Source organism: Chrysemys picta, chromosome 13 (genome assembly GCF_011386835.1).
Source record: "Chrysemys picta bellii isolate R12L10 chromosome 13, ASM1138683v2, whole genome shotgun sequence".
NCBI classification, from domain to species: domain Eukaryota; kingdom Metazoa; phylum Chordata; order Testudines; family Emydidae; genus Chrysemys; species Chrysemys picta.
In genome coordinates this window covers 20,133,073-20,143,784 of record NC_088803.1, presented here as the reverse complement: position 1 = coordinate 20,143,784, position 10,712 = coordinate 20,133,073, and the positions used below count along the sequence as shown (strand labels likewise).

Sequence of the window (10,712 nt, the reverse complement as noted above, 5' to 3'; positions counted from 1 at the left end):
CCCTCCCCCCTGCTCAATGCCAAGGGGTTGGGCAGCTTGGGACGTCAGACAGTGCACATGTGACAAGCCATCGGCGTTGCCATGACAGCTCCCTGCTCTGTGTTGCAGACAGAGCTGGAAAGGTTGGAGGGATAAGAACCATCTGGTCACCCTTGTGTTCTTCTCCTTGTTCCGCTGCATCCATTGAAGAGGGGCATGGTCGGTCACGAGGGCAAATCTGTGCCTGAGCAGGTAGTAGCGCAATGTTTCCATGGCCCATTTTACAGCGAGGCATTCTCTCTCCACCACTGCATATTTTTGTTCCCTTGGAAGGAGTTTCCGACTGAGGTATAGAATTGGGTGTTCCTCCTCCCCGAGCATCTGTGATAGAATGGCCCCCAACCCTACTTCCGATGCATCCATCTGCAGGATAAACTCTTTGGTGAAATCAGGGGCTATCAGTACGGGGTTACTGCAGAGGGCAGTCCGTAGGTCTGTGAATGCTTCCTCTGCTGCGTCAGACCATCTAACCAGATCAGGTCCACGGGCTTTCACCAGGTCTGTCAGGGGGCTTGCCCTTGTGGCAAAGTGGGGGATAAATCATCAGTAATACCCCACCACACCTAGGAACGCCCGGACTTGTTTCTTTCGACTTGGTCGGGGCCAATTTTGGATGGCCTCTAACTTGTTCACTTGGGGTTTTACTAGACCTTTTCCCACAATGTAGCCAAGATATTTGGCCTCTGTAAACCCTACAGCGTATTTGGCAGGGTTTGCTGTAAGGCCAGCTTGCCTGAAGGTATCGAGGACTGCCTCCACCTTCTCCAGGTGGGTTTCCCAGTCTGGGGTATGAATGACCACATCGTCCAAGTAGGCAGCAGCATAACTGTTATGCGGGCATAATAGCTTGTCCATGAGGCGCTGGAAGGTAGCTGGGGCCCCATTTAGTCCAAAAGGGAGGACAGTATATTGAAAAAGACCCTCTGGTGTAGAGAACGCAGTCTTTTCCTTTGCATCTTCTGCCAGGGGAATCTGCCAGTACCCCTTTGTCAGGTCTAGGGTAGTCAAGTACCAGGCATTACCCAGACGGTCCACTAGCTCATCTATGCGAGGTATGGGGTACGCGTCGAACTGGGATACTTTGTGTAGTCGCCGGAAGTCGTTGCAAAATCTTGTGGTGCCACCAGGTTTGGGCACCAGCATGATTGGGCTGGACCACTGACTGTGGGATTCTTCGATGATCCCCAACTCCAGCATTTTTTTTACTTCTGCTTTTATTTCCTCCCTTTTTGCCGCTGGCACCCGATAGGGCCTCATTGTTACTCTGGCCCCAGGATTCGTGACAATGTGGTGATATGTCTCGGTTGTTCGACCCAGTTTTCTCGAGAACACATCTTGGTTCCGGAAGATCATCTCAGACACCTCATTCTTCTGGTCTGATATTAAATCGGGAGACACTCCCACCTGTTTGGAAGGCTTGTTTTCCTGGGTTAGGTCTTTTTGGACCATTGTGCATGCCTCTTGTGCATGCCAGAGTTTCAGAAGGCTAATGTGATAAATCTGTTCTTGTTTTCTGCGTCCTGGCTGCCACACCTTGTAGGTTACTTCCCCCACGGGTTCAACCACCTCATAGGGCCCCTGCCATTGGGCCACAAGCTTGCTTTCTGCCGGGGGTACCAACACCATAACCCAATGCCTTGGTTGGAACTGTCGCACTTTTGCCTGGCGATTGTAATGGGTTCGCTGGGCCTCCTGTGCCTTCTCCAAATGTTCCCATACAATAGGGGTAACCCGGGCTATCCGGTCTCGCATCTGCATTACATAATCTATTATATTTCTCCCCTCATTGGGTTCCTCTTCCCAGATCTCTTTGGCGATATCTAGTATGCCACGGGGTTGACGCCCGTATAATAACTCGAATAGGGAAAACCCAGTTGAGGCCTGTGGTACCTCCCGGATAGTGAACATTAGGTAGGGTAGTAGGGTGTCCCAATCCTTCCCGTCCCGACTTACCACCTTCCTTATCATAGCCTTGAGGGTTCGGTTAAACCTTTCTACCAACCCATCAATCTGCGGATGGTAGACTGAAGTTCTCAGGGTATGTATATGGAGCAGCGTACAGAGGTCCTTCATTAGCTTCGACATAAATGGGGTTCCTTGGTCGGTTAATATCTCCTTTGATAGCCCCATTCAGGCAAAGATCCCCAACAGCTCTTTGGCTATAGTTTTAGAGGCCGTGTTCCACAGGGGGATGGCTTCTGGGTAGCGAGTAGCATAGTCCAAAACAACAAGTATATATTGGTGGCCCCGAGCCGTCTTCTCCAGGGGTCCCACCTAGGTCCATGGCTATTCGCTCGAAGGGGACCTCTATGATGGGAAGGGGTGCTAAAGGTGCCCTCAAGTGGGGACGGGGACTGTGCAGCTGACACTCCGGGCAGGAGGCACAGTACCTCCGCACTTCTTCATGTACTGTGGGCCAGAAGAACCGTCGTAGGACTCGTGCCAGGGTCTTCTCTACCCCCAAATGCCCCCCAAAAAGATGACTATGAGCAAGACTTAATACAGCATTCTGGTATTTTTGAGGTACTAGGATCTGCTGTACCTTCTGCCCCTGTACTGGTGCAACCCGGTATAAGAGATCCTTCTTCATTATGAAGTAGGGTCCTGGTCCCTGGGTTTTTCCTTCCATGGGGACCCCATCTATTTCAGTCACCTTCTTCCTAATGTTGTCATACCTTGGGTCTTCTGCCTGGTCCTGTCCAAAATTTCCTCTCCTGGGGCTAATCTGCCCAAGATCTAGGGGCCCAGTCTCTGTTGCCTCTACTGGTTCAGAAGCATTAGGGTGGGGGTCAGACTCAGGTGCTTCTCCCTCCTGCGTGGCCTCCTTTTCAGCTGCACAGGTCCACCTACCTACAAGAGTGACCCCCTGGCTTTGGGTCAGTATTCGGGTTCCCAAGGCCTTAGCTGCCCTTCTTTCCCTTTTTGTCTTTCTACCCTGTCTGGGAGTGGAGAACAAAACTGGGGATATTTCAGAGAAGATTGGGGGTTGACAGTCTGCTGTGGATGCCTCACCAGTTTTAGGGTCCCCATCTTTCTCTAATCCCTCTACTGGGAGTAAGTTTCCAAACCCTGGGAAGTCCTTCCCTATGAGCACCGGGTATGGGAGTTTAGGGACTACACCTGCTGCTACCTCAGTAGTGTTCCCTTGGATCTCGATTTTTACTGGGATGTTGGGGTAATAACTAACTGTCCCATGGACACATGTTATCCCCGTACGTTTAGCCTGCAGCAGCTGACTACGCTTCACGAGCTTCCCTGAGATAAGCGTGATAGCACTCCCCGAATCAACCAGCGCCGTGGTCCCTACCCCATTTAGTTTCACTGGTCTGGTATACATATGTGGGGTTAGTGAGACCCCCACAAGGTGGATTAGGGAGCATGGATCTGCCCAGTTCCCCAGGTTACACTACATAGGCTCCTCAGCATTGGGACACTGTGCAGCTATGTGTCCCCACTCCCCGCAGGCATAACATCTGTATGGAGCCCTAGGCGTTCCCCGGTCTCTTGGTTTGGGCAGTCTAACATCACGATCCTCTTCTCCCTCAGTGCTCCGACTCTTTGTTGCCTCTGATGGGCATTCAGCCTCTCTCTTTTTCCACCTGGGCCCTCCTGGTGGCCCAGTCACCCGAACTTTAGGGCTTGGTGCTGCTAGTTTAACCCGGGGTGCCTCTTCCTTAACTGGTCGGTTCAGCTCCCTCGCTGTCCTTCACCTCTCTACCAGGGCAACAACCTCGTCATAGGTGGAGGGTTCGTCCTGGCTTACCCAGGCACGAAGGTCTGGTGGTAGTCCCCTCATGTATCAGTCGATGACCAGAACCGCTAGTATCTCTTCCGGACTCCGGGACTCTGTTTGCAACCACTTTCGTGCGAGATGGATGAGGTCATACAATTGGGACCACGGGGTTTTGTTTTCTTGGTACCTCCAACCGTGATACTGCTGGGCCCGCACTGCTGTCATTACCCCAGATCTGGCCAGGATCTCTGCTTTCAGCTGGGGGTAGTCTGCCGCAGCCTCTTCAGGCAGATCATGGTAGGCCTTCTGGGCCTCCCCCCACAGGAATGGGGCAAGGATGCCAGACCACTGATCTCGAGGCCAGGCCTGCCGTAGAGCTGTCCTCTCAAAGGCCAGAAGGTTTGCCTCTACATCATCCTCCCGTGTCATTTTCTGCAGCCAATGGCTGGCCCGTATGAGCCGCGTCCCATCATGACCGTGATTCAGCTCTGTAAGGGACTTTACCTGGTTTACCAGTTCCCGCAACATAGCTCAATCTTGAGCAGCCTGGTCCATGAGCAGGCGATTAGTCTCTTGCTGCAGCTGCACTGCCTCCTGTTGGGCGGCTGCCTGGACACGGGTAGCCTCCTGCTGGGTCGCCGTAGCTTGTATCAGTGCCCGCACTATGTCATCCATGGTGGTGAAAAAAAAAAACCTCTCCCTTTTTTTGTTTGTTTGTTTTTAAATCACCCTCCTTCTTCCGCCGCACTGTGCACCCCAAGATCCCACTGCTAACACCAGTGTGACAAAGTTCCTCCTCTATCTTGGTGGGTCCTGTGCTTATTGGCGGATTTTCTTGCCTCAGAGATTCACCATGTGGGTTGGGGAACAGCCCAGAGACCTTCCCCTCTGGAAGAACCCACAGTCCAGGTCAATTGGGAGGTTTGGGGGGAACCCGGGCCCGCCCTCTACTCCGGGTTCCAGCCCAGGGCCCTGTGGACTACAGCTGTCTATAGTGCCTCCTGTAACAGCTGCATGACAGCTACAACTCCCTGGGTTACTTCCCCATGGCTTCCTCCAAACACCTTCCTTATTCTCACCACAGGACCTTCCTCCTGGTGTCTGATAACGCTTGTGCTCCTCAGTCTTCCAGCAGCACACCCTCTCACTCTCAGCTCCTTGCGCCTCTTGCTCCCAGCTCTTCACACTCGCACCACAAACTGAAGTGAGCTCCTTTTTAAAACCCAGGTGCACTGATTAGCCTGCCTTAATTGATTCTAGCAGCTTCTTCTTAATTGGCTCCAGGTGTCCTAATTAGCCTGCCTGCCTTAACGGGTTCTAGCAGGTTCCTGATTACTCTAGTGCAGCCCCTGCTCTGGTGACTCAGGGAACAGAAAACTATTCTTCCAGTGACCAGTATATTTGCCCTCTACCAGACTCCTGCACCCCACTGGTCTGGGTCTGTCACAATGTATATAAAAATTAAAATCAATAATTTTCCTCAAAAAGTATTAACTGTTGGCCGCAGTGCCTGTTTCAGCTGCACCAGTGGGCCTCAGGGGAAAAAAGTGTGGGAACCGCTGCTCTAGACTGTAAATGTCAGTTCTAGGCATAACACCATAGCTTCAATGTCTGGACTTCCAAGGAAGAGGATTCATAGGAACATTGAGGTTGATAGTCTATTGCCTTGCACCTTGTGCAGTATTCTATTCTATTCTACTAACCGGTACAGATGGGTCTGTTCTATTCTATGTTAAACTAGCACAGACTGGTCTGCTCTATTCTATTTATTCTATTCTAATTAGAAAAGGTGGGTACATTCTATTCTATTAACTAGAACAGAAGGGTCTACTGTATTCTAGAACACATGGATCTATTCTATTCTATTCTATTCTATTCTATTCTAAAACAGGTTCTCTTCTAGTTTAAACAAGAACGCATGGGTCTCTTCTCTTCTCTTCTCTTCTCTTCTCTTCTCTTCTCTTCTCTTCTCTTCTCTTCTCTTCTCTTCTCTTCTCTTCTCTTCTCTTCTCTTCTTCTTTCTCTTCTCTTCTCTTCTCTTCTCTTCTCTTCTCTTCTAAAACAGGCTCTATTCTATTCTAAATGAGAACATATGGGTCTATTCTATTTTATTCACTTTGATTCTAGTCAAATCTAGTCTAAACAAGAACACACAGGTCTAGTCTAGTCTATATCTTCCTTGACGTTGGTAAGTTGGCAACTGTGCAAGAGAGTATAAATAGTACATGGCCATTCAAGCTATCTTGAACATACCTTGCATGGTTGGAAAGGACTCTACAAGGTGCATGGTTATACTAAATCAGGTCCACATGTCTCTAGTGATCCATTTTATTCTCTTGAACTTCCTTTCTCCTTCTCTCTTCTTGTCCTCCCCTTCAGCTCTCTCTCTCTCTCTCTGTTCTTTCTACCATCACCCTTCATGGCCTTAGGACCCAGTCCTGACCTGTTAACTGCAAAGGGTGTTTTCCACTGAGTTCAAATGGAGCAAGAAGGGGACCTAGAACATGACCCAGCAAAAAGAAACACAGGGGATGGGATTTTAACCTGAATCAGTTTGGGCCTGGTCCCACTAGAGTCAATGGATAAATCGCCAATCAGTGGGAGAAGAATTAGACCAGCACAGGCTGCTGTTGACAATCCCACCAGGCTCAAGAGGAGCCAGACAACTCCAGTGGGGCAGAGGGGGGAACAGGACAGCTCTGCCCTGAGAGCTCCTGACCAAAGCTGCCACAGAAGCCTCTGCTGGGGAGGAAGGGACTATGAGCTGAGCCCAGCTGGGCTGAAGGTTCAGTTGCTCCCTGTTTCAAAGGCAGGTAGAGAATTTCATATGGAGACATTGCCACAACTATGATATATAACTACAAGGAGACACAGCATCAAGTATGGAAATTAAAGCATTCCTTATTTACTGAAAGAAATTCCAGCAGAGGTACTAAACCATTAGCCTACAGAATATTTAACGAGACGGTGTATTTCTCTGACGGATCTAAGTGACTCTGAATGCAGTATTACAGTTTAGTTCTTTTCATTCGTTAATTAACTGAGTTACACCTCTGAGGAGCCCATCCCATGAGGACACCAAAGATGCCTTAAAAACAGAAGCATTTAAAGACATACGCATTCATAGATTAGTACTACCATGGTGATGAGCACTGTCTACCCGGAATATGGTAAGAAGGGAGCTCTTGATTTGGAAGGTACGTTAGATACTCTTTTGCCTGATGATTCTCAATGATCTTAAAAATACCTGCTGTATCCTTGTAAAATGTTCAGCAGATCATCATTCTTGGCTTGCCTGATTCTGTATTTCCTAGTTTTACCTCCAGCCTTGGGGGGAAATTACAAACTTCATTTAATAGCATTAGCTTTCCCACAGTAATTACATTTGTTAAATAAAGAAAGAAAGTTTAAAAGTCAATGAATTGGAAAGGAAGGGAGAAAAAATTACTTACATAAACATAGACATGCTCCATCGATCTATATTTAGATCTTACTATGCTCCTCTATGTATCTTAACCCTTGTTTTTCTTTCTGTTTCCATATACACCCATCTCTTTATCTCTCTAGATCTTAGTATGTTGATTTACCCATTTCTAACCCTTGATTCTATCTATCTATCTATCTATCTATCTATCTATCTATCTATCTATCTATCTATCTATCTACAACTCCTTCTCTCTCTCTCTCTCTCTCTCTCTCTCTCTCTCCCTCCTATTCTGTGCCATTCTAAGTCACTTATCCCATCCTGTATTTGTTAATTTACAGCTGAACTCTACCACACGTTGTGAGGAGCTGGCACCGGGAAACAGCACTGCCGTGGGTGAGTTTATTATCTTAGGATTTTCCAGTAGCTTGTTAGGGAAGGCGCTGCTTTTCCTGATGTGTTTTGCTATCTACAGTCTCACCCTGCTGGGAAACAGCCTCATTGTTCTCATCACACTAGCTGACCCTTCCCTCCACATCCCCATGTATTTCTTCATTGGGAACTTGTCCTTCCTGGAGATTTGCTACAGCTCAGTCACCCTGCCCAAGATGATGGCCATCTCCCTCACTGGGGATAACACCATCTCCTTCACAGGTTGTGCAGCTCAGATGTATTTTTTCCTTCTCCTGGGCTCTGCTGAGTGCTATCTCCTGGCTGCCATGGCCTATGACCGCTATGTGGCCATATGCCACCCTCTGCGCTACGTGGCCATCATGGAGAGGAGGTCTTGTGTCTGGCTTGTGGCCGGTTCCTGGCTGAGTGGGATTCCCGTCTCCTTCATCCAAACCACCTTGGTCTTCACCTCCCTATTCTGTGGCCCCAACAAAATCGACCATTTCTTCTGTGACGTGGCGCCGGTGCTGCAGCTGGTCTGCGCCGACACATCCCGCAATGAGATGTCTAACATCACGGTCACCGTGGTCTTCCTCGCCATCCCCTTCACCCTCATCCTCATCTCCTACACCTGCATCATCGCCACTGTCCTGAAAATGTCCTCCCCGGGGAGCAGGCACAGAGCCTTCTCCACATGCTCCTCACACCTGGTGGTTGTGACTCTCTTTTATGGTTCTGGCATGGTCATGTATCTGCGTCCCAGATCCATCCACACGACAGAGAATGACAAGCTGCTGTCCCTCTTCTATACTGTGGTCACCCCCATGCTGAACCCCGTCATCTACAGCCTGAGGAACAAGGAGGTGAAGGGGGCACTGCGGAGGTGGGTGGCTGGGAAGAGGTTGTCCCCATTACAATAAGGGTTTTGCCTCAGGCTGATTTATGACCCAATCCTGAAGCCACTGAAGTCAATCACAGAGCTACCCTTGACTTGAAATGCATTTCACATGTCCAATCTAAGACAGAGAGGAAGGATAATCTGGTGGTTTGGAGGAACTGTAAGGCAATGGTTCTCACCCAATCCTGAGGTTAAAAAAAAAAGAAAGGATTCAACTCCTTGCTTCAGTAAAAACTTCCAGGGTGAGTCACTTATGGCAAGAATTTCAAATGCATCCAACTAATTTAGGAGTATAAATTCTTTTTAATAAAGTCGTGTAGGGCCAGATTTTCAAAGGCATTTAGGAATCTAAAAATGCAGACAAAAACAAGGGGGAGTCCAGTGGCACTTTAAAGACAGATTTATTTGGACATAAGCTTTCATGGGTAAAAAAAAAAACACTTCTTCAGATGCAGACAGATTCCTAGTAAGATTTTCACAAGTGCCAAAGCAGGTTAAGCAACCATGGCTAGATTTTTAAAGATGATTAGGCACCTAGTGGGATTTTTAAAAGCACCAGGGAAACTAACATCCTTTTAAATCAATGGGATTTAGGCACCAATCTACATCTTTAGGCACATGAATGCCCTTTAAAACCTGATCCCTAACTGCTAACTCTCTTTGATTTCTGATCTAGATTATTAGGTGCCTACATTTCTACAAAAATCTGGCCATGTGTGCATCAGTCCCCTTTAGTGCAATGGGGACTGACCCAGAGGGAATGGGGATAAAAAACACTTCCTGACCTCATGGGGCTTTTTAATAATAATAATTATTATTAATCCCTGTCGGTGTGAATGAACAGCTCAGGAACACATTAGGCGTGCAAGACACCATGATCCACGTCCTCCGGAAGACAGAGCTTTTAGGCATTGTGGAAATTGTAAGGAAACTCAATGGAGAATGACTGCATTTGAGCATCTAAAATGCAAGAACTTCTGACCATCCAAACCTATGGTCTGGATTTATTGTTGACTCATGGGAATACACTGCAGACAGAAGCTTTCCCTTATTTCTTCTTAAAGATATTTTATGTTATGAAGGCTATTTTTAAACAAATAAACAAACATCCCCAGCATGTAACATTGAGGGAAAATAATCAGAATAATAATTGGAGCACTCATGAAGAAGTATGTATGTATTTAAATTTAATAATGAGAAGTCAATGGGTAAGTCTTTCCTGAATCCTACACATAGATAGATAGATAGATAGATAGATAGATAGATAGATAGATAGATAGATAGATAGATAGATAGATAGATAGATAGATAGATGGGTATCCATGGAAAGAGAGAGAGATGAATGTCAAAAGTGCCCACATGACTTGGAAGCTTAACTCACATTGATTGTCTATGTGGCCTAGATTCATAGATTTTTAAGCCCGGAAGGGATCATTAGATCATCTATGCTGACCTCCTGTATAACAGGAACCATTAAATTTCACCCGGTTTCCCTGACTTGAATCTAATAACTTACATTTAACTATATCCTATCCTCCAGGAAGGCATCCAGTCTGAATTTGAAGACATCAAGAGAAAGTGAATCCACTCTTCCCTTGGTAGTTTGTTCTGATAGTTAATCACCATCGCTGTTAAAAAATGTGGGTAATTTTTTATTTGAATTTGTGATGTTTGAGCTTCTTGCTCTTGCAGTATGTTATTCCTAGGCTCCTAAGCCACTTAAGCACTTTAGAAAAAAATATGCACAATGAATAAAAGTGTAATAAACCCAGCTTGCTTGTGGACTATCTGTGGTCAAATATTTATTGAAATTTTTGAAGGAATAATTTCGAATAATGAGTGCATTTGGGAACATTGTGTGTTTCTTCATGGAAAATTTGGAAAAAGTCACTGTATGCATCACTTACTCTAAATTATTCAGGCATCTCTATAGACGTTAGCCTTGTTTGACCTTGATATCAATGTTTGTATCAATGTTGTTAACCATTTTCTGCTTTAACTTACTATGAACAACCGCCGGATTACAGTGGAACATATTCGGGCTATTCTAGCAGTGAAGTGAATATGATGAGACATTATAGCTAATTTATTTAATACTCAGTGTGGAGAAGGAAGCATCATTGACAAGTGTTATAATCTCACACAGCACTAGAAAATGGATTTGGAAATTAACAGGCAATAAAATCTCACCAGTAGTAATAACAGGCCAGATTCTAAGTGCAGAT

The 10,712-nt window shown here is 46.7% G+C and overlaps 1 protein-coding gene across 1 annotated transcript; it reads left to right on the top strand.

Annotated features, from left to right (window-relative positions):
- The first annotated feature begins 7,738 nt into the window (after positions 1-7,738).
- On the top strand, positions 7,739-8,509 carry LOC101951840 (olfactory receptor 10A7-like). Its single transcript, XM_008174343.3, has one exon. The coding sequence runs from the start codon at positions 7,739-7,741 to the stop codon at positions 8,507-8,509; it is 771 nt and encodes a 256-aa protein (XP_008172565.3).
- The last annotated feature ends 2,203 nt before the right edge of the window (positions 8,510-10,712 follow it).

What these genes read in the sequence shown, in the direction of transcription:
- LOC101951840 (XM_008174343.3), top strand. Translation starts at nt 7,739, where the DNA reads ATGTATTTCTTCATTGGGAACTTGTCCTTCCTGGAGATTTGCTACAGC.